This window comes from Poecilia mexicana, unplaced genomic scaffold (genome assembly GCF_051168715.1).
Source record: "Poecilia mexicana isolate PSO_F unplaced genomic scaffold, ASM5116871v1 scaffold_4, whole genome shotgun sequence".
NCBI lineage: Eukaryota > Metazoa > Chordata > Actinopteri > Cyprinodontiformes > Poeciliidae > Poecilia > Poecilia mexicana.
Genome location: NW_028263373.1, coordinates 8,940,262 through 8,962,448, shown reverse-complemented (window position 1 = coordinate 8,962,448; position 22,187 = coordinate 8,940,262). Strand labels below are relative to the sequence as shown.

Genomic DNA, 22,187 nt, shown 5'->3' with positions numbered 1-22,187 from the left:
AGAAATGGGAAAGAATAAAAAAAACACAATGCAGTGAATGTGTCATACTATTAAAGATTTCTAAGATGACACTGATGTTTGTCACAGGAGAAGACATAGTCCTCTATGTGTAGTCAGTGCTGCATACAATGTAATTAATCTAAAAAATAAATTGAGAATAAAACTGAAAATGTACAACAGGCAATAAGGTCAACTTTGAGGGAGACTGCTGTCTGGGAAAGGCAAAGGCAGATAAGGCTTTTTTAATTTTTTTTTTTTACCTGCAGAGGGCAGACTCATGCCCAGAAGTTTCCAAGGTGCCTTTGAGACAATTTGCTTTCTTTAAACTTTCAAAGAAAAAAAAAGACACAAAATAAAAAGACACAATACAACCTAATTTATTATTCTTTAAACTCCAGGCACAGTGATAAGGCCATACAAGGAAATGAAAGAACTTTGTCTTGATAATTAGTAAAAGTCAAAAGTGTCATTTTGGAAACTGTATGATTGATGATGAGAAATTCATTAAATGATCTAAGTGCTTAAAACTGGTGCTTGACCCAACTCTGGTACAAATGAAACATGCAAAGAGAGAAATGGTTGGAGATGCCATTTTTGTTGTTGTTGTTGTTGTAATTACGTTCATCAAATATTTACATACATTCGATTCTATTGCTTTGCATGGAGTGTTGCATGTAGAATTTGAAATTTGTCTTTTTCAGGCTCAAATATTGTTTTTTTTTTTCATATTTTTACTCATTGTGATGGACTGTTTTCGTTGGTTTCTAAAGTCTTGTCTCTCTGAACTTATGGTTCAGGTTGCTTTTCACCTTAACAGTGAATGGATCTTTTTTTTTTTCTATTCCCATCATCATTTTGGGATCAAATTGAGCAACTGCACTGAGCAGATGTAATTTAATACTCCTCGTGTAAAGTTTCAAACAAAACCAAAATTTTGAGTATGCTTGAGATGTCTGTTTTGCAAAAGTGTGATTATTTTTATTTATTTGTATGATAAAAACAACACAATGTGCAAACTGAAAGCAAATAAGGGTAGCTGTCTGATTAATCATATAATATGCCGATATTGTAGCACAAAATTAAACACATATATACGTCCATAAAAGTATTAATGCTGCAAACAAATATTGTTCATGGAATGTAGTTGTAGGAGTTCTGGATGAAGTAGTTTATCATTGAAGGAAACCAGTCTTTTATTAGAGTTATGACTTGTGTGAACCACGGATAGTAAAGGTCCAGTTGTCTTGTTGCTCCAGTGATGATGATATTTAATGCGGCCTCTGTGGCGGGATAGGCTGGTATATTTGTAACGCCCCTAAAAAGAGAAAATAACTCATTTGCAACTGATTTTCTTTTTTCAAAATCCTTTGTGTATACTTACTTTTGCATATTTGACAAACCTGACTTTGTCCATGGCTGAATCAGTATCAATAAGCCCCAGGGTGCATATTGAGATTGACACATTGCTTTTCTTCATGGCCAGCTCATGATAAAGGGACCCGAAGAATCCATTTAGGGCAAATTTTGTTGAGCTGTATGGTAGCGTGAAGGGGTTCGGCATTTTACCTTTAAAACAACGACAAACGTCCCAGTAAGTCGCAGAGTTTTCTCAAACACTTGAGTCAAGAAAATAGCTTCAGATGTTCAGCTTGAGCTTGAAAAAAATCTGAATGCGTAAGCATAAAAATGTGCCTTTTGAGAATTATTTAATGCTTTTGTAACTGTACATTTATCACTTATGTGTCATAGCAAATTCATGGAAAGGGAAATGTTGAGTCAAACTTACCTAAAAGTGATGAAACAACCACCAAAGATCCTTTACTTTGCTCAAGAGAGGGCAAAGCTCTCCAGGCCATTTGAATGTAGCTTAAGAAATTGACCTTTAAAACACACACACACACACACACACACACACACACACACACACACACACACACACACACACACACACACACGCACACACACACACACACACATATCAAAAGAAACATCAAGGCATTCCCTTGATTTTATGTGCTGAGAAACTGTCAAAATGATCCATTACCTTCATTAACCACCTGGTATGTTCCACATCTCCCTCCCACATGCCAAAGGTAGTCGGACCAATGTGGTTGAGAACCAGGTAGTCCAAGCCTCCCAGTTTCTCCAGAGCAAAATCGACCACCCTGTCAGGGTCAGAGTCATTGGCCATGTCTGCTGGTATATAAAGGGCTTTCTGAGCCCCCAGACTCAGACACTTCTCAACTACCTGTGAACCGCAAGGAGCAACGTTTTACAAAACAGTTTAACAGAAGTCCTGGTGCAGTTGAGACAATGTTAGGTGTGATTTGGTGCCTTTTGGACAAGCTGAATAATACTGAGCTAAAATAACTGTGACAGAATATCGATGACAGGTGAGAAAGTTGATTGGGAGGAAGTAGATGAAGAAGGGGTAGAGATTAGAACATTTAGGAAGGATTAGTCTAATTAAAGGTGGTAGTAATGAAGTGGAAGCAGAAGGGATGGATGGATGGATGGATGGATGGATGGATGGATGGATGGATGGATGGATGGATGGATGGATGGATGGATGGATGGATGGATGGATGGATGGATGGATGGATGGAACAAGAGACAATAGGAGATGAAAATATGGAGATAAAGAAAATGACAATGAATGATAGGGATTAGAAAGCCAAGCAAATAATGCAACAGAAATCCTAAGAAGGCATATGGGATAAAAATAAAAAAGAACATGAGGAAGGTGATGGAGAATGTGTGGCGATGATGAATGAAAAAGTTAGGAATAATCAACAGGAAGCTTTAGGAGATGTATTGTGATGCAAATGAGGAGGATGAGGGAGACTAAGTAGAATTAGAAAGAGCAGTAATGAGAAATGAGGAAGGTTTGGAGGAATGATGAAGGGGTATGGAAGAAGGAATAAAAATCAGTGGAAATAAAATAAGCTGAATGAAGGTAATTAGGTAGAGAAGTGAGGTGAATGAAGGAATAACAACGATAGCAGTAAAGGAAATAGATTAGGAATGTGATGATACAGAGTGAAATTGACTAGAATGAGATGAAATTGGAATGATGCAAAAGGAATAAGGTCTAAGCAGAGGGAGAGAAAGACTTGTACTGAATAAGCAAGCCATGTAGGAAATGACTTACTTGCTGATTAGATCTGTAGTTTAGATTGTCACCTCAATGTCCCAGTTGAGGTTATAAAGTAAAACCTGTTTTACTCCACTGATACAGTTCCAAAAGACAGAATGAAAAAAATAAGCAAAACTGACCTGCTGTAAAACTTTCTCCCTCCTTGCTGTGATGACAATCTGAGCTCCAAAGCGGGCGTAGTGATACGCCATTTGTTCACCAATGCCTGAACTGGCCCCAGTGACCAACACCCTGGCACCTTTGAGAGATTCTAAGACAAAGTCCACACATTCAATAACACATATTTAATACTGAAAAGATGCCAACAGTAAGGCCACAGTTGTTATTGTGTACAAACGGATACGTCCTAACACAGTTACACACAGGTATTTCACTCTACAATAGGATTTCCCTTTGGAATAATGATTCTTATCTTTTATGGCACTCGCTGTAAAACATAAACCCAATCAAAGCCACCTCACAGAATGTTTCACGCAAAATGAAATCAGTCTCGCTCAAAGGACTCAGTGTGCAGGAAATGTCCCTGGGACATTTTAGTTGCTTAAAGAAATACACGATACACCTAAAGATAGCAACACTGTGCAGTTAACGCGAGCCAAATCAAGTGAATATTAGTGTTAAATTTACTGCACAGTTTGCCCTTGTGGGCTGAATGAATGTCTGCATTCTCTCCGTTCTGAAGCTGTTTAGTCACTTGAGGAAAGCAGATTATCTGCAGTCATTTGCTCTGTTCGTGATTCCGCTCCCAGTTATCCCACAGCAATCATTAAAAACTCATAATCTTTATTTTTACACCGATTATTTTTATTCAGGGCAGAGAAGAAGGCATTTTTAGCATCTGATCATCGAAACAGTTGAATGATTGTGTTTGGATAGTTTATATTCAAGTAGTTAAGTGGAACAAATGTTGATATTTGAAAGAGGTACACGTTATGTGACTGATGCTTAACATCATACAGAAAGCATCTGACCCGACAATAAAAGCATTCTGTGAGTGATATTATTTCTTATATTTACTCTGTTTTTAAATGGGTGTGTTGATGTTTAGATTTTTAGATCATGAGGCGTAAGAATGAAATCCTATTGTGAGGAATATAGCACGTTTTCGCCATTCTACTTTTCATAGAATGGCAAAAAATGTAACACTTTAATGCTGGATTATTAGTCACTACTTAGGTAGTTGGCCTAGAGCAGGCCGCTTTGCAGACATGCCATGTGTAGCTTGCAAAATAGAGCTTTAAAACAGACTTATTTAATGGTTCAGTGGTGTTGCTTCACCTCTTTCTACCCCATGACTGTGTGTTTTGCGAGCAGAAATACTCACAAACAGCAACAAATTATTTTTTTGTAAGTAAGGGACCGCTAGGGGTATTGCTGTTTTTCAGCAATCTGGTCTGAATTGTGCAATAATGAGAAATAGCCATGGATAAGGGCACTTGGACTTGTATTTTATTAGTGGACTGCAATAGAAACCATTGATAATAGTTTTTTTTTCCCCGCAATTTTGAATGATTGCACAAACCTTGCGATACTACAGTTCTTGCAACTGGATTGTCTTAGTGATCTTTAAAGGTTCAGATAGAATGTTTATGATGTTTTACAACAAGAATCTCAAATGTCAGTATTTAGGGGCAGTGTCCTACAGCTTTTGAATATGTCACTGGTCTGCTGAGCCTGAATCAAAGAAATAAAGAATCAGGATAAAGACAAAATTCTTTGATTCAGGTTTACTGAAGCAGATGCACGTTTTAAAGTTACAGAACACCATTCTCCATTGACTGGATATTGGATACATTATGTTTAATGTAAATTAGCTTTACATTAAACATAAGTATTTAATCAAAGAATTAAAAAAAAGATATCTTTTGTTAGAATATAATTTCTTGCATTACACTGTGAATTTATAAGGGCATATGCTACTTTTGCATGCTCTGAAACCACTTCTTCAGCTGAGACTCCCCTTGCTTTATAAAAAATATTTTAAAAAAGGGCGCCCCCTCATGTTTGAAAGGAGAATGAACTATCCTACTGTTTAGTGGGAACTCAAAACTAATTCAGTCAACAGTTTACAGTAGTTAGACACGCAAAATAAAGTCAAGTCCAATTTACACGAAAATACTTTGAAAGAAGTGTAGCTAAGACATTTGCTGGCGAATTTAAAATAATGAAAGTAATAATAATAATAATTGCACACTATAAAAACTAACGTATTCAAGCAAGTTCTGATTCCAATGAGATTAATTCCATTGAACAACTACACTGTACATAGAAACAAGATAAATAAAAACTGGGATTCTTTCTAAAAACATAAGTCTTCTGTAGTGTCCAATATTTAAACATAAGAGTCAGATAACACAGTCTTTATATATTCACTGTAAGGCTTTAGGACTCAGTGTACAGAAAATGTCCCTGGGACATTTTTATGTACTATGAGTTTGTACTGAGCCACCATCCCGCCGTTGCAGGTCAAACACCTATCATCATTGCTGTCATCATAAATGATCATCATCAACATGATACACCTAATTCCCTGCAGTTCATTAAACAAAATCGAGCTTTAACATTGTACACAGAAAAGAAAAGTTTAGATTCATTTTAGCTTAACGTACCCGGATGAAAACTAGGTGCAGTCCATTTCATAGCTAAATAAGCAGCCAAAATACTCCCAATCAAAATTTTGACAAATGTTGCCATTTAGCCCACTTGGTTTGCAAAAGTTTCAAGCAACTTCTTTTTTACGGTTTATATAAGCATAGCGAAACGTCACAATACCAGCAAATAGGAGGTGCATGTTATGTAATTTTTTTTTACAACTCAAACCCGCCCCTCCATATCTGACTAAAGTAATCAAAGCATTTTTAACCAAATTCCAATATATTTTCACAGGAATTGATAAAGTTTTGCCTTTTAAATCTTGATTTATTTATTTAAACAAACCATAATAATACAACATAAAGTAGATACACGACGAACGAATCTGCCGCTCTGAAATAACTAGCAACTTTATTGACAAAACACTTGAGCACACACAGTGCAGACACCGCTTGTCCTTCACTGCTCCTGGCTAGCTAGTGTTCTTCTAGGATTGTTTTCTGAAAAGCAACACAAAAAGGAAAAACATAAAACTCTGGACGATGGCCCCAAGGATCTGGCCTTTAGTAAAGTTGGTATTTTTCTTTCAACTCAAGGTTTTTCATTCAAAGCTTGGTCGTTGACATGCTAAGTACCCGATTAGCCCTTTAGCTCGCTTAAGCTAACAGCAGTAGTGCTACGTTTCACTATTTAAAATAACTCGGCATTTGACGGTTAAAAGTTTTACTTGTATATACCGGTACGTTTGATGGAATTCCCAAACTACACAAAGCTGATAAATAACTGCTTTGAGTTACTATCATAGAAATAACCTTTATGCAGTGTACTGTAATAGAGGCATTATGTCGTCTTTTTGTTTTGGTTGTTTTTGTGTGGAATCATTCATTATTAAAAGGCTGCATGTTTTTTTTTTGTTTGTTTTTTTGCTCACAGTATGGCTAACCTCATTCCTTCACTTACAGACTTGTCTCCAAGGTGACCATTGCAGGGGGAGCAGTGTACGTCGCCTATGACTCTGGTCTGCTGGGAAGCAGTGAACAGGGGTCAGTGGCCCTGGAGAAGGCCAAAGCAGTTGTGCCACCCGCCTTAGAAGAATGGATGAAGTATTTTGGTCTGGAGGTGCGGATGTGTAAATTGCTTATTTGGCCAATAACTTGGCATTTAGGTATTTGGCATGTAGACTGATTTTATGTAGTAGAAACTTTGCAAAGCAAAAGTTTTACAAAGTGAAGGTTTAAAGTCCTCTTAAATTTGAATGGCTTAAAGTCATTTTTGCGATAACAGTGACTAAAGTTGTCTCTGGCTGTATGGAGGATTGAGTAACAGAGCTTACCTTCCACAAGTTGTTGCTTCTAGCCAAAGAGAAGTCTTATACTCGCATGAAGGCTACCCACCATCCTAATTTAGGTAACAGTTTTGAAATGACACCTCGCAAGCTCAAGGTTATTGATGTGATCCAATTTGTGTTATGTGATACAATATTTGTTTACTATTTTGATTGCGATTCACAGAGAGAAAAGGAGACCAAAGACATGACGATAGCAGCTGTATTCAAAATCATTTGACTATTTTAGGCATTTATAAAAATGTTTTAACAGTCAGTTTCTTTCAGCTAAAAACACAAACAAACTATTTTAGTGGCAAAGGATGTCCTTAAGTCATGTAAACATTGTTTTACAGAAGTAAATGTTCTGAAATTATTTCTTTGTTTAAGTTACATATTTCGAGAAAGGACAAGAAAATAAACCCCTCAGTAAATTTAATAACAGTTTTACTAAATATATTTGCAGAGATTATCTTATTGTTGTTCTGCTCTTTATGGAGTATCACAAGTTCATTGGTCAGGCTATCTGCTCAAGTAGCTAGCCTGTAGATGCCACGTTTGAGACTTGCAACTCAAAGCTTGCTCAGGGTTCCTTCAAAACAGCATTAGTTTGATAACAATGGAGGGTGACACTTCAAGTTTCCATGTCATGAGCTTCCAGACAACTGATTTTCTTTTTTGTAAAGACGGATAAAGTATTGAGGCTACCAGCTGCGCTGAACTGCCTCTGCCCTGCTCTGTTCTCCACCATACAGCCAAAAACAAAAACCACCTCCTGTCTTGCTGTCTTGGTTCATTTGTGAAAGTCACACAGATGCATGTTTTTTTTAATTTTTTTTACTTTTCATAATTGGGATAGATTAATAGATATACGTACAGCCACTGTTAAACTGTGCATTAAATTTATAATCTAACATCCTTGACCTTTTCCTCTGTCCTTAGGCTCAGCTTCCCACCATGCCTAAGATTGAATTCTCCCCGGTTAATTCATGGAACGCTGGTAAGAACTGAATAGAATGCCAGTGATTACGAGTTTGGGCTTCTGAGTGAGCCTGAATTATTGATGTAGTTTGCTTATTATAGAGCATTCAGTGATTATCAGTGATTATCAGCTGAGGTTGAGATGAGTCAGTTTGATTGTTTAATACCTTGTGTACTTACTTCCCTTCTATTTACAGGAGTGCGGTGGACAATTTCAAGCCTTTCAGAGGCCCCAACAAGAGCAACTGAATATACAAATCAGGGACTGCAGTACGTAAAAGACCTTATCAAGTGAACAGAACGTCCCTGGGTGACCTCACATTATTAATGTTTGACTTTTGCACTTGAGAAATGACAGTACTCCAAAAATTTCACCCCCCTCCCTCCAGACTAGAAGACATGAAAGGAAACTTCTGTGTGAGGAATGTGCTGGATTTAATGTAAAATGGTATCTTGTGGAAGTTGTAAATAAAGCAGGGAAGCAAAGTGTTTTTAAATTAAAAATTTGTTTATGCAAGTTAAATTGTCACCAACGTTAATTACAAATAATGTATGAAAGCGTGTCCGATGTATGCATCCAACTTCACTATTTGCTGGCAATAACGCCAAATCTTTTTTTTTTTTTTTTTTTGCAGTAAGCAGCTTATAATAAAAAACAAAACGGATGTGCTAAACTTTATTACAACAGAATGATGGCACAAACTGTCATTTAGTTTCTGCCACAAATTCAGAACCAGAGAAAACTTAAAGCAGACTTATCTATGATTTAAGTTTGCACAAAAAAAAAACAAAAAACACTCTAAAGCACGGCTAACAGTGATGCATAGTGTTACGTTTTGAACTAAATGCAACAACAGAACTGATTCTAGCATACACGGTCACTCCCACCCTTATGTAAATGTTTCAAAAACTCCCAGGCACTGTTCAGGGGATGCAACCAAAGTTTTAACCCAAAGGAGAAGTTGTCTGAAGGATAAACAGAGCTCGGTTTTGAGAAATTTGGGATGAAACCTCTTCCGCAAGCATGTAATTTAAGACTTGCATGGCATTTTAAAGACCAAAATCAAAGATGGATAGTTGTATATTGTTTCTTTTTTTGTTGTTTATTACAATTTTAAAAATGTATATTATAGGGGCTTTTACACAAATTTTCCAGCTTAAATACTGTCATCTGAATGTATTGCAGCATATATATTTTTTTTTCTTCTTTCCTTCATGCGTATTATTTCTTTATAACATTTAGCAGAAAGTATATTGTCTTATATAACGTAACCACGTAAACTTTATACAGTAAAGTGCTGCACACAACATCAACACTGAAATCACAACAGCAATGATAAAGCAGGTTACATTTGAATAGCAGTCTTACAATGAAGAGCTAAACATTCCAAACTGATCCATAATTTCCCTCAAACTGTCTGTCCTTTAAATGTAATGAAATGGCATACTCCAATTAGCAGTCCGGAGAAACGGTAAGTAATATATTGCTAAATTGTGACCAGCGTGAAGGCACTTTATGTATAACTGTGCATTTAAATTTAAATAATACTACTTCAGCATCTCCATTGCAACCATAAAAGTGCTGTAAAAATTAGGATTTAAAGCATATGTTAAAATCTCCATCCACCACGTCAACAAGAAAAGCCAGGCTAGACTCACATAATGTAATATGCAGCCGATTAATAGAGCACAACTATAAACGTTGCAATACTAGATAAGAGTGCAAAGGTGCAAGAAGATATTGGCATTGAGCAATATAGGGGACAGATGAGGATGACTTTGCAAGGCTGTTTCCCACTGATGTCTACAAGTACAAACAGCAAACTAAAGCTTTGATTTTTAGACACTCTTTGTGTAACAAATTCAACAAGAACTTCAGAGAAAAGTGCAACTATAAGACATCTTGCTCATCTTTCAAAGCCAGAACCACTTAGTAGACTGATTGATGGCAACAATGTAAATGCAAAATTCCTGCGCAGCTTAACGACAGCACGACCTTAGGCTGTCCATGGATGAAGTTATAGAATAAGACTGTCACCATTTCAAAAAAAAACAAGCATAGCAGTGCTACTTTTCTGCTATACATAGAAATGAATATTGCACTGGCTTCTTAACGAATAAAGTGTGTCAGTTATTCCTCAAACCCACCACGAATGGCTTTCAATAATAATTTAACCATGAGCCGAACGAAAGCAGATGGGAAACGGGCAGAGATGAAAGTGTTCACTATGTCTACGGGGTTTTGACCAGATCATAAACATGAATATGAAAGTCATCATCATATTTGATATAGTACACTGAGGGCTTGGCTGGGACCTGGTAGATGACCAGGCCAGTTCTCTTCACTCCCTTGTCGGTAACATACTCCACTTGTTTCCCCACCAGACTCTCAGTCTCTTCTCCCGGCTTTCTGTCCGCAGGCAACAGGTGCTTGTTTTCTGAAGGAGGAGAGCGAAACGTTACAACGTGCGCAGTAAACTTACAGATAAAATCAGCAAACTTCACCTTGATGATATTGTGACATCTTTAGAGAGTTTTTCCACATACTGTCCAAAGGTAGTATTTCATCATATCGATCAGGTCAGAAGGCGTAAGAACGTCTCATAGCCATGCGACTTTTTATAAGTCCCACCTCTATAAATAAATACAAAAGCTTCTAAATACCAACACCCTGACAGACATTTTAAATCAGTCCACTGGAATTTGACTTTGTTGGTGTTCAGGTTTTTATCCATTTTGACTCAATGTTTGGATGAAGGATTGAGTTTAGGTGCATTTTTTGTTATAAGTTGTAATTGTCGGAGAAAATGAAAAAGGGAAGGTTCGCTGGAGTCTGGATTCCAAGAAAATGTTGTTTAGCCCACCCTAAATATCCAGTTTAGCAGACCAGTGTTTAACACATGGTGATAGTTGTAGGAAAATAACTTTGCTGCACTTTTCACTGTTGCATCTCATTAAATATTTCAGAGATAAAAGTTAAGGTAAAAAATATAACCCTTAGTTTTGTCTCATCTGACCAAAGAAAATGCATGCTTAGTCTTTAGTCGTCGTCGTTATTAGCACACTTCAATCTGAGTAGACTTTTTCTATGTCTACAACCAGAGTTCTGCTGGTTGTCTTTTTGGTGACTACCACTGGGCACATATCTCACTTTCTTTTCAGCTTCTTTGAAATCTTTCCGTTCCTACCTCTGCCAGGATCCGTCTGTGCTGTTTGGCTCTTTTTAAACTTGCCGATACTTCTCATTTTAGCTCAGGACACTCAGAAAGGCTGTGATAACTTTTTATATCCTTCTCCTGCTTTGTGAGCATGTGACAGCTCAAACCTTTGCTGAAGTGAATGTTTAGAAATAACCCTCAGGTTTAACTAGATTTCACCAGGCATATCGGTCTGTATGGCACATTCAAAAAGCCAGTGTCAGGGAAAGCTAATCTTGGTCCTGGCGAGTTCTGATTTTACATGAATAGTTCCATTTTTGTTTGCCAATATGAATAGTTTATGGCCATTAAATAAAACATCCTTACTGAAAAATATGAAAAACTCCTTGATTTAATTAATAGGTAGAAATTTAGATTTGACATTTGCAGCATTCACAATCTGCATGCCGGTAATATATCTGTCCCTGTCCTAAATCTTTTTGATGCTGTTGATCACAGAGTTGTGGGGCATTGTGATGTTGGAAAACAAAAATGGCTAACTTGCAAAACATATCGTTTCCAGTTCCAGTAGTTACACTAGAATTTCAAGTTTTTCTAATACTCTGCAGCCCTAATTGCCAATTCTGTAGTGTGAGGTTAACATATTCCTCATATTAACATATTGCTATTCTAATTTAGAGCTGGAAGATGCTCAGCAATCCAAGTACCACATGACTTCTGAGTTGTAGCTTACATTAGTTTGATAGCCTTTAGGCAAATAAAATCAATAACTGCTGGTTTCACATGTTGGAAGAACTCCAAAGATGCATTAGCTTGGAGGGCATAATGTGATGCAGGATATGACATCTGAACACTGAACAGTACAAAACAGTCCAGGTTTTTTAAACTCCATCTAAAATAAATTTGGACCTGCACAGACAGACGTATTCCAAGAGAGAAGTGGCATGCGGCTTGAATATGATGCAGAAGCACACACAAACATGACTCGCAGTAAATACCCTGGAGGACTTCCTGCTGTACTCAGACATAATCTCATGCTATAATTTTTTTTTTATTATTTGTATGCCATGTTTGGAAGCAGGATAAGCTCTTTCAGATGTCTGAAGTAAGTGTTGCAAATATTTCTGCTTTCACATGCAGCCTGGCCAGGACATCAAGCATGCAGTAGATGGGTGTAAACTACTTTATAGCAGTAAAGGGATAGACCGAGGTACAACTCGTTATTAAAGCATACAAACTCAAAATTGCCTGAAATCAACCAGATACTCCTTAATTCTGTTTGTTTTCCACTCCTCAAACTGGAAATAAAGGAGACAAATCATTCTGAGTGGACAAAAACTGAGACAACCTTAAATATCTGTAACATCTGCTGAACTTGTTGCTCTTGTTCCCGTTTCTAACGCCTCGAGGGAAACGCCACATAGAACTCCTTCTGAACAAATCAGCTTTTGTTACAGCACAAATTAACAGTACCTGCTTCTGGCAAAATCCTGAGGTCCCCATCTGCGTAGTCATCCCACAGCTGGTACATATAAAGAACTGGGTCCTTTTCATAAGTGATATAATACCAGTTTGTCATGACTGGAGCTCGGGATAGGACCATGCCTCTCCACTCATTCTTCTCGCCATCTTCCTTTTCAAACAAATGCTCCACTGCTTTGCCCACAAGTTCCTCTGCCCCTGCTGGGATCTTTATTTTGTTGTTTACTGCAGAGACACAAGTGGATATGTTGCTCAAAATGAATAAAAATGCCTGAGAGAACCTTGTGAATTAGAGGTACCTGGACTAGGGCTGGACGATTCATTGAATTTTTGGTTTTTAAATATTACGTTTTTTTGAAAATAGGGATTTTTTTTTTTTCTTCACCAATGCAATCCTTAGGTTCAGAGTGATGTCAGCATGCCCAGGGCCGCCATCTTGTTTGACAAGCATGTTTTACAGATCCTATTTATCAGGATTCTGTTTATTTTGAATTCAGGTCAGCTCTACCTGAACTGAATTCAGGAGTATCAGAGCAAGGCTACGATTTTCGTTTTATTTCTTTTCAATTATGAGAATAAAGTCAAAGTGACACAAGAATAAAGTGTTAACATTACCAGAATAAAGTCGGAAATTAGGAGAATGAAGTAGTAATTTTATGAGAACTCCTACACAAAATATAACAAAACGAAATGTTGAGCATCTTGCTCAGTTATACTTATCGGTTCTGTTATCGGTTTTACAGATAAGTAAGTTTTTAATCTTTTAACACATGAGCATCAAAATATTATCAGTAGCAGGACTTTGGAACAATTGTGCAAACGGCTGAGTCTATTTCGAAGAAAGAAGAACAAGGGCTGAGCCGGTCACGTCAGATCTTGATAACCCTATCAAAGCTTTATCTCATTAAAACATCCATTTCCTTGTGATTTTAAGACAATCTTCTGCTAAAATTGTCTTTATTCTGCCAATAGTATGACTATATTCTCATAAGTAAAGAAAAAAATTATTGTAGCCTGGCCCTAACTGATTGAAGTAAAAGCCACTTTTTTTGAAAATAGTTTCTGTCATTTGAAATTTCTTTTTTAGGAAAAAGAAAAAAAATTATATATATATATTAAAATCGGAAATTGGTTCTCAGATGAATCGGTTCATCTGAGATTTTTTTTTTAAGCCGTATCACCCAGCCTTAGCGTGGACATTTACTCACCAATATTCTCTGACAGGACTTGCAGGTTGGACACTCTCACGTCCTTGAATAGCTCGATGCCGTAGACGCAGTCAAAGCCGTCGTACTTCACCATGAAGAGAGAGGGATTGACGCTGAGTCTGTCCAGCACCGTTCCCTTCCATTTGCTTTGGTTGCCCTTCTCTCGCCAGTTATGCTGAATGCGCAATCCCAGGATGGAGTTGGGGTCCGGCGTCGCCACGTCACTCAGTTCCCCGCTGCTCCGCTTTCTGATATCCGACATGAACAGACAGCCTTAGAAGTTCTCACACAAAAGTGGGATAATTCTGATCCAAAACTGATAGACTGGTACATTTTAGCATTACTGCGAGGGAGTGTTGTTCACTTCATGTACTGAATGTAAAAACAAGAACATGAGCAAGAGATCACATCTTACATGTGCTACCAATTTTTCCTTTTCTGAGAGCATATTATAAGAAAATGAAGCGTTTTTGCGGTTGAATAATTTAGCTTATAGGACATCTTGATCTCCTTTTACCCGTTTTCAACATTAGAGGTTTATTAATACTCCCCTAAAATGTTTTTCTAATTTGTTGTTTTCCTAAGCAAACTAAAATATTTTGACAATATTATAAGCTGTTATTAGCATTATATTAAGATTTGAAACAAAAATATATCAGAATCAGCTCTATTGGCCAGGATTGTGTACAAAAAAAGAAATTAAGAGCACACATTAGGTATATACATTTATAGACTTAGAGCAAATAACAGAACATCACACGATTATTTAAAAAAAGCAACTAATATTCCTATTGCTGCAATCACAATCTAACATACTACTAGAGATTCTTGTCTTGTCCATGTTTTTCACTACTGGAAAACTAAACGATGTGTTTTTTCTTTCTTTCTTTTTTTTTAAACACTGAGTAAATTCAGGAATAATTATATTTATGTGTGTGTTTGGTGGGTGCTCCTCTGTGTTACGGCTGGTCGAGTCCAAACTCTTCTCTGGCATCACATCAAAAGGACATTAAATTGTAGATTCCAGTAAAGCCAAAATGAACAAACAAAAAAGGACAGATGGCTTTCCAGAATGTATAATAAAACTTCCCTAGGATCCCTTGAAGATGGAGTGGTGCAAGCGAAATTTGTGTTCCTACATTTCATGCTTTCTTTTCCACTAGCCACATAGATCCAATCACATTCACATTTGTAGATTAAAGCACAGACTGGCAGGCAAATCAGGAGATTGTGCCTTTCCTAAGTCTCCTTGTGTGAAATTAGGTTTGCTTGATTTAAAAAAAAAAAAAAATGTTCCAAAAGTTTTGATTGTAATAACACATTATCACACATCACCTTTCACGTACCTGCCCCTTTTCTTGGACATGCCTCTGGAAATTCAAAGGTTACTATTTGAAAGAAAAATAAGGCACTTTAGTTGTTATGTCACCAGGAAGAATAGACAGTCAGACACAAGAGAAGAGGGAAATTTAAATAATCCTTAAAAAAAATGGGCTTGACGTGTTGCTCTAAAGACTGACAACTCCATCAACCAATGAGCCACTTCCTGAGAATCTATTCGGGTGACATAGCTATGGAGGTCACGTCTAAAGATGAGTTAGCTCGCACACCAGTATAACTGGATGACAAGCCTGCGGGTGTAATGTATTTACATGAATATTTCACATACTAAACATATCAATGCCACGAGGGAAGTCTGAAAAATATAACATTTAAGTACACTCGCATTAGCTCATATTCCTACTGAACTAAACACCGCGCCGTCTGTCTGGTCACTCGTTATCAATGCAGATGTTGCTGAAGGTAAGCAGAGGCGTACAGTCAGCCATATCTATCTGCTTACCGGTCTCACTGACAAGCTAACAAGCAGTAGCAACAAATGGATGTTTATGACGTCCATATTCTAAGTGTGGAACACAGTTTAATTACCTTTAAGCAGATTTCATGTCAGTACTGTTCGGTTTGTATGGCGGATAAATGTTGCCACACGCCAATCCGCCCGCGTAAATCTCGCGAAACCTATGGAAAAACAGGAGTTAGCTGTGGCTGGTAGATCGTGGGGGGAGGAGACTCTAGTTCCCAGCAAGCCTTAAGGTTGCCATGACGGCAGGGAAAAACGTAAGCAAATGCGCGGGGAATTGTGGGTATTGATGTTTCTAAATACCAGCACTCTGACAGAAACCTGCTGGGTACGTTTCTAATGTTTTGATTTGTAAATGCAGCAAAGTTTATGTCAAAACTGTAGTCTGTGTAGTTTTTTTTTTTTTTTCTCAAACTGTGACATTACACTGATAACTTAGTATTCACATTCACATTGTCACACTTACAATTCACATAAACAATGATAATTTGGAAATATTTTCCGACAGCCTTTTAATCTTTTTCCTTTTACTACTTCTTTAAAGGAAAAATATGGTGTATATTAATAAAAGATCTGACTGGAACAACAATCAGATATATTGCTTTAGTTACATCATGTTAGATTGTATGGAGCGCTAATTCCAGAAGAGGGCAGCAGAGGTTTGATAATTTTTTTTTTTGTTTTATCAGTTTGGTTGGAGGATATGGAGGACCAAAACCGACATAATAATAAATAAAAGAATAAATATATAAATAAAATAATAAATATATAAATAAAAGAATAAATATATATCCGACATAATAAGAAATAAAATAATAAATATATAAATAAAAGAATAAATATATATTTTGATAAGAAATAAAAGCATAAATATATATTTTCTTTTTCATTTCCCCTTACACATGAGTTTACATAAAGAAAAATAGATATTTTTGCTTTGTCTTTTTTGCTTCTCCCTTTTCTGCTCGCTGTATTTCTGCTCGTCGTTTTTCCGTTTGCTGGATTTCTGCTGCATCGTTATGTTAATGAGGAGGGCTGCCTTCTATGTCCAGCTCTTCTGCTATTGGTCAATAAACAGGAAACAGGACAGAGAACGATCCATCATGTGCAGATCGATTGTGCATGCCTTCCTACTTGGCGCTTTCGGCCTCAGTTCAACAGTAGTGAAGTTATGGAGGAATCACAACGACGCTCAGTTTCTGAATTGTTAAGAGAGGCTGCGAATAGGTTGGATGAGTTGGAACGTGGTAAGTTTTTGGTTAACTATACTTCTGTAATTTTGTGGAAGAGGTCAATCATATTGTCATTTCATTGGCAAACACCGGTTCAACTCCTCCAACAGATGAAATATGGGGAATATGTGAAATATAGAGAATAAAATTACAGGCAGGATATGAGATTAAGCATTGAAATGGGTGCTTTTGTCTAATAGCTAAACTGGACAGAGCAAAGGCTTGTCAGCAATAGTGTTAGAATGACCAGATCTGTAACGAGCAGGTATGATGAAATTAACTGATGGCGATTTAGGACATGAGACAGATGGTGGAGGTTCGGCTAATGGTTTAAACACAACTCAAGAGCGGAGAGCGACGATCTGGGGTCGCTTGCAGAAATTACCTGTCAGGAAACGGGTTGCGGCAGTAAAACAGGTTTAGTAAAATGCTGAGGACTCGAGCTGCTGAAATGGGAGGTTAAAGCTGAACCAGCTACGCTAGAGTCCCTCCCCTCCCCCCCAAAAAGGCCCTTGCCCGACTGCTGAAGTAGAATGGTAAAATTAGAGAGGAGATGCCATCCAATTTGGGCAGTAGTAAAACTCGATACGCTAGATTATTTTTTTTAATTAAGTATGTAGAGCTTTTGAATTTGTTGAAATGTTCCATGCGAACGAACTTGACTGGACCTAGGCCAGGGATCGGCAACCCAAAATGTTGAAAGAGCCATATTGGACCTGTTGAGAAAATAAATTTAAAATAAGCTAGTTTTAAAACTTAATATGTCTTGATTCAAATGGCCTAAATTGTGGTTTTAAATCAGTAACTTATTCTGGCCTATTGACCTTTATTTTAACTGTAGTTCCAGCAGATGGTTTGCTAGGATCATTTGAACTGCCTTTTGTCTGTGGGAAAACAATACAGTGGAAGTTGTAGCTTTTCACACTCATCTGTGAGAGGCCGTAAACACTGCAGGGGTTTAGGCTTCAGATAGAGGGTCAGAGATAGCTCCTGGTTGGAGGAGCAAAGGTACGCCTTATTTGAATAAATTAAATACAAGAGGATAAAACTTTCTACACAGGAGTAACAAATTAGATTTGCTCTTGCAATTCTCCAAAGATGTCTTTGCACGTCTTTGTTTTCTTTCTTTCCTTCTTTATGTGAGGTAAATGAATGTATGTCTCCGTCGTTCTGCAGTTTCTGGTGTAAGTTTGTGCATTGTCTTACTTTTAAGTTTATGCATTGTCTTATATTGGATTAAACTCTGTAATTCTGTGACGTCAACACGCATTGTTGTTTCCTTGTGCCTACACGTGGCCTGCCGAGAGGACCTGGGATCTAAAGGAAGAGAGAGCCAGACTTTTTTCCAAAGTTAACCTATTTTAGGAATTTCTTCCTTAACAGACCAGAAAAGCAAAAAAAAAAAAAACAACTCTATCTGGGGCCGCAAAAAATTAAAATCCTTATATAAGGGTTATAATGAGGCGTAAAGTGTTTATATTAGCCTATTATCAAAATGACTAAGTGTAGATAATTACCATTCGTCATTAAATGTTTATTTTCCCTGCAGTGCCTCCTGGAAGGAATGACCCACCACGTGACTCTGTTGTATGATGTACATTTTTATTATGAAGATCAACAGGGAAAGGTTTTTTTTTTTCTTCTTTTGGAACTCGGAAAATCTGCTCCCAAATGCATTTTTCATAACGATCGCTCTTTGTAAATAATCACCATTAAGTGTGCGATCAAAAACAACAAAACGGAACGTGCTTAACGTTCCCCTTATCTGGGCAACAAACGGAGTGCAATAAAACGCCACCTGCAGGTTTAAAAATAAAACAGTAGCCTTTTTAAAAGGCTACTGCTTTACTGCTAAAAGGTAAAGAATATAGAATTAAATTAATATGCTTTAAGTTTGATTTCTGCGCAAATAAAAAGCAAATTCCACTGCTCAAAACATTGCACAGTGGATTTACACACATTTGCCAGCCTTTATTTCTGCTAATTATTTTGGTATAACATTTTTGATATCAAAAAATAAGCTTAATGAAAAGTGTGCTTAATACCTGCTGTTATTTTCAAAAGGGATGGTTGTCCTGAGAAACAAGTCTCATTCAAATTCAAATTGAAAAGCACTTTATTGATCACAAAGTTAATTATATGTCATTTTAACTCCTATTATCCAAGATTCTTCAAAGCTGTTATGGATGGTGATGACTGTGGGCAGGAAGGATTTCCTGTTCAGATATGTATTACAGTAATTATGAAGAAGCTTCCAATTGAAGACACACAGTATTATAACGAGGATACTCAAAGTTACACATCATTTTCTTATTAATTAATAGAAATGCGTTATTAAATTGGAAAACATATTCATATTTTCTGAAATAATAAAATAAGTCATTTTTTGCAAAAAGCGTTTTGGCAAAAAAAATAAAAGACCATGTTTTTTTTTTTTTTTTTTGCCAAAAGATTACTTAGGCGATTATTTTAGCAAGGTGATGACATGCAACCAACTCTATGAAGTATACAACAATGATGCCAAATCTCAAACTATAATTGCCTAAGAATTTTTTGCAGACCTTTTATGTAACCTTTAAAGATAGCAAAGACTTTACAGTGGAAGAAACTTTACATTTGAAATATAGAACAATTTGTCCGTTTTGCCTTCGGAAGTAGGAAAAGCATCAAGTATTTTATCTAATTGTCATTCAGCACTTTTTCAATCCACTGCCTGAAAGAGTCAACACGTGTGTAAACATCCGGGGTCCTTAGGTCTCCACATCGACGCCCGGAGAAGGAGACAACACCCGCCGAAGCTCCGTCACACACCAAGGGGCCTCCTGAATCCCCCTGCAAAATAGCAATTCAAGAAATATGAACAATTACTAGGTTATTTTTAAAGTTTGGCCACATGTGATATTTGTTTCTGCTGAACATTACTTTGTATTTTGACCCGCCTTACCGAGCAGAAGCCCTGTATGTTCCGTGAACCCATGGAACAAACCATCGTTCTGGCTATGGGAACTTCTCTCCATCTTCTCTGACATGTACGTGGTGACATAATTGTGACATTGACCTCCTGAAGCCTGTTTGCCAACGTACTGTTGTCACCTATGTCCCCCCAACCAGCTGTGATGCAACTACTTCCCGTTCTGAGGCGACCAGACCTCAGAGAGATCAACTGCACTTCTTTAGTAAGATTTGCCCTGCTGCTAAGCTGAGGAATTATGAAAAGAAAACAAACAATAGCAGAGTTAGAGGCTAATACTAATTCAGTTATGTATTAAGAAACAAGATTTACAGATTTAGAGAATGTAATATATTTGACCCAACCTTCAACAGCATGATGTCATTTGCAAGTTCAGTGTAGTCCGGATGGGGAAAGGATCTGAGAACACGAAGGCTCTGTTTTGCTGGCTCATTGGCTTCCAGTGTATCTGCTCCAAGCACAACTGTGTATGGTCTATAAGTAACAGAATAGCACAAGTTGCATTACAAAAAAACCCAAAAACATAAAATATGAAAACTGTCGTCTAATTTATTGTCGGTGAGAAGGAAAAATAAGTAGGGGTGCACTGATTGCAGTTTTCTGGCCGATTGCTGATTACTGATCCTTCAAAAGCCCGACCCGCCGATTCTGAATTTGCTCAATACCAATTTGTTTTGTCTGAAATGTTACTAAATATAACAAGAAAGTCACTGAGTTGATAAAAGTGGGGTGACTATTGATAACTGCAATCATGCAGACATAACCTGATGGGCCAGTCTGTCAGTCAAACCTCTCTCACAGGAGAGCAAACGTTGACAGTGGTTGATTTTTAGACCTTCTCCGAGGGGATAAGATCAGCTTCACATGTAAGCATCAGTTGATCGCCATTCTCCCTATTTGAAGGAAATTGGCATCGATAAATTGGCTGGCCGATAAACCGGCGCACTCCTAAAAAGGAGGGTTTTTTTTGTTTTTTGTCTTTAAAAAAATATGTAGTTACTTATGTTCAACTGTGTTTATTTTTATTAGTACATTATGAGGGAAATATTTATCTTTGACCTCTCCTTACTTTATTTTCTGAAGATCTATAGCTTTCTTATAATTTTTAACCTTGCAAAAATGACACTAGCAGGCAAAGTATAACTTTTGTGCTACACTAAGTGTAAGAAACTGAACATTGTTACCTTTCTCTCCAGAATCTTCTTTCTAGGATAAATTCTTGAACAGTGTCTCATTTTCTTATTGCCTAGGAATTATTTTGAATTTCTTAGATTTGTAGCGGTGAGCAAAACTTACATCATTAAGTCGCAATGTGCTGCTGTGAGCACAAAATCCTCTCTTAAGAGGACTCCGCCGCAGATATGTCGACCTTGGATTTGCAGTGAGGCCATGTACGGCCGCGAATGGGGGACAGCATCTTTGCCACCAACAATCTTAGTGCCTTCAGCTCCTGTAATAAAAAATAAAATAAAATTAAAAAAACACTACAGTCCTGCATTTTGTACCCTGGCGCTGGTTGCATGACTGCAACTAGTTTTAGCATAAAGGTGTTGTGGCCTACCCTGGAAAGCACAGAGCAGCAGCAGTATGAATCTGAAGGTCATGGTGTCCTGTGAAACCCACGCTTCGTTCTCTTAGCTTTATAGCATTTTAAGAATCGGAAGAAAAGAAAACAACTTCCTTATTTGCAGCTTATTAGCCAACAAGCTGGCAATGTTTCTGTTAGGTTGGTGAAATGACAAAAGACACCTTACGAAACTTCTGACGCAAGTTTCAAAATATGATTTTAAAACCGAAATAAGTGATCTGCAGTACAGGAAAAAAAATAGTAAAGGTAGAAAATGATTTTTTTTCTTTGCTAGTGGTTAGTTTTAATCCTCAAACTTCATTTAAAAAAAAAAAAAAAAAACCACATCCTCTTTAGACATGTCCTTTTTTCAGCTTGTTGCATTAAAGTTTGGTTGAAAAAACTGAGAACAGAATGTGACTTAATACCACTTCGTTTTTCCACCAAACTTCTCAGCTGCAAAAAAAATCAAATAAAATAAAAAATGCTTATTCCTCAGCAAAATTGCTTTTACTAATGTAGTCATTTTCACTGCTTACATAAAGAAACTGCAATTACTTCCAGAATGCTTTGCAAAGGAAAAGCCCCCCAACATGAGAAAATTTGGAATTAGCTAGAGTGAAATGTATAAAATGATAAAAATAAAAAATACAC

General features: G+C 37.1%; 4 protein-coding genes across 4 annotated transcripts; 1 reads left to right on the top strand and 3 right to left on the bottom strand.

Moving 5' to 3' along the window:
* Window positions 1–361: 361 nt before the first annotated feature.
* hsd11b1la (hydroxysteroid (11-beta) dehydrogenase 1-like a) lies at window positions 362–5,934 on the bottom strand. Its single transcript, XM_014997773.2, has 6 exons — window positions 5,767–5,934; window positions 3,277–3,407; window positions 2,045–2,248; window positions 1,787–1,880; window positions 1,401–1,566; window positions 362–1,315 (listed from the first exon to the last, which is right to left on the bottom strand). Exons 1-6 carry the CDS (start codon window positions 5,849–5,851, stop codon window positions 1,132–1,134), a joined length of 864 nt encoding a protein of 287 aa, XP_014853259.2. The 5' UTR covers window positions 5,852–5,934; the 3' UTR covers window positions 362–1,131.
* A 209-nt stretch (window positions 5,935–6,143) lies between these two features.
* micos13 (mitochondrial contact site and cristae organizing system subunit 13) lies at window positions 6,144–8,558 on the top strand. Its single transcript, XM_014997777.2, has 4 exons — window positions 6,144–6,320; window positions 6,712–6,868; window positions 8,016–8,073; window positions 8,252–8,558. The coding sequence occupies exons 1-4, from the start codon at window positions 6,292–6,294 to the stop codon at window positions 8,347–8,349; spliced, it is 342 nt and encodes a 113-aa protein (XP_014853263.2). The 5' UTR covers window positions 6,144–6,291; the 3' UTR covers window positions 8,350–8,558.
* A 158-nt stretch (window positions 8,559–8,716) lies between these two features.
* On the bottom strand, window positions 8,717–16,495 carry LOC106924195 (spindlin-1-like). The gene is made up of 5 exons (XM_014997775.2): window positions 15,832–16,495; window positions 15,249–15,290; window positions 13,903–14,150; window positions 12,686–12,919; window positions 8,717–10,492 (listed from the first exon to the last, which is right to left on the bottom strand). The coding sequence occupies exons 2-5, from the start codon at window positions 15,266–15,268 to the stop codon at window positions 10,287–10,289; spliced, it is 708 nt and encodes a 235-aa protein (XP_014853261.1). The 5' UTR covers window positions 15,269–15,290; window positions 15,832–16,495; the 3' UTR covers window positions 8,717–10,286.
* Window positions 16,496–19,093: 2,598 nt separating this feature from the next.
* On the bottom strand, window positions 19,094–21,685 carry LOC106924198 (mast cell protease 3-like). The gene is made up of 5 exons (XM_014997778.2): window positions 21,528–21,685; window positions 21,263–21,416; window positions 20,311–20,440; window positions 19,940–20,194; window positions 19,094–19,827 (listed from the first exon to the last, which is right to left on the bottom strand). Exons 1-5 carry the CDS (start codon window positions 21,568–21,570, stop codon window positions 19,675–19,677), a joined length of 735 nt encoding a protein of 244 aa, XP_014853264.1. The 5' UTR covers window positions 21,571–21,685; the 3' UTR covers window positions 19,094–19,674.
* Between the last annotated feature and the right edge of the window lie 502 nt (window positions 21,686–22,187).

Bases quoted from the DNA above. Each gene is read 5' to 3' on its own strand.
- hsd11b1la (XM_014997773.2), bottom strand. From the start codon at position 5,851: ATGGCAACATTTGTCAAAATTTTGATTGGGAGTATTTTGGCTGCTTAT. The intron at 2,249-3,276 runs GTCAGTTTTGCT...TGCGGTTCACAG, and splicing joins GGGAGAAAGTTTTACAGCAG to GTAGTTGAGAAGTGTCTGAG. The intron at 1,881-2,044 runs GTAATGGATCAT...TGTGTTTTAAAG, and splicing joins ATACCAGGTGGTTAATGAAG to GTCAATTTCTTAAGCTACAT.
- micos13 (XM_014997777.2), top strand. From the start codon at position 6,292: ATGGCCCCAAGGATCTGGCCTTTAGTAAA. The intron at 6,321-6,711 runs GTTGGTATTTTT...CTTCACTTACAG, and splicing joins AGGATCTGGCCTTTAGTAAA to ACTTGTCTCCAAGGTGACCA. The intron at 8,074-8,251 runs GTAAGAACTGAA...TTCTATTTACAG, and splicing joins GGTTAATTCATGGAACGCTG to GAGTGCGGTGGACAATTTCA.
- LOC106924195 (XM_014997775.2), bottom strand. From the start codon at position 15,268: ATGTCCAAGAAAAGGGGCAG. The intron at 12,920-13,902 runs GTGAGTAAATGT...GTGTCTCTGCAG, and splicing joins AGTCCTGTCAGAGAATATTG to TAAACAACAAAATAAAGATC. The intron at 10,493-12,685 runs GTACTGTTAATT...CTCCTCCTTCAG, and splicing joins CAGGATTTTGCCAGAAGCAG to AAAACAAGCACCTGTTGCCT.
- LOC106924198 (XM_014997778.2), bottom strand. From the start codon at position 21,570: ATGACCTTCAGATTCATACTGCTGCTGCTCTGTGCTTTCCAGG. The intron at 21,417-21,527 runs GTAGGCCACAAC...TTTTTATTACAG, and splicing joins GCTGCTCTGTGCTTTCCAGG to GAGCTGAAGGCACTAAGATT. The intron at 19,828-19,939 runs GTAAGGCGGGTC...GCTATTTTGCAG, and splicing joins ACATACAGGGCTTCTGCTCG to GGGGATTCAGGAGGCCCCTT.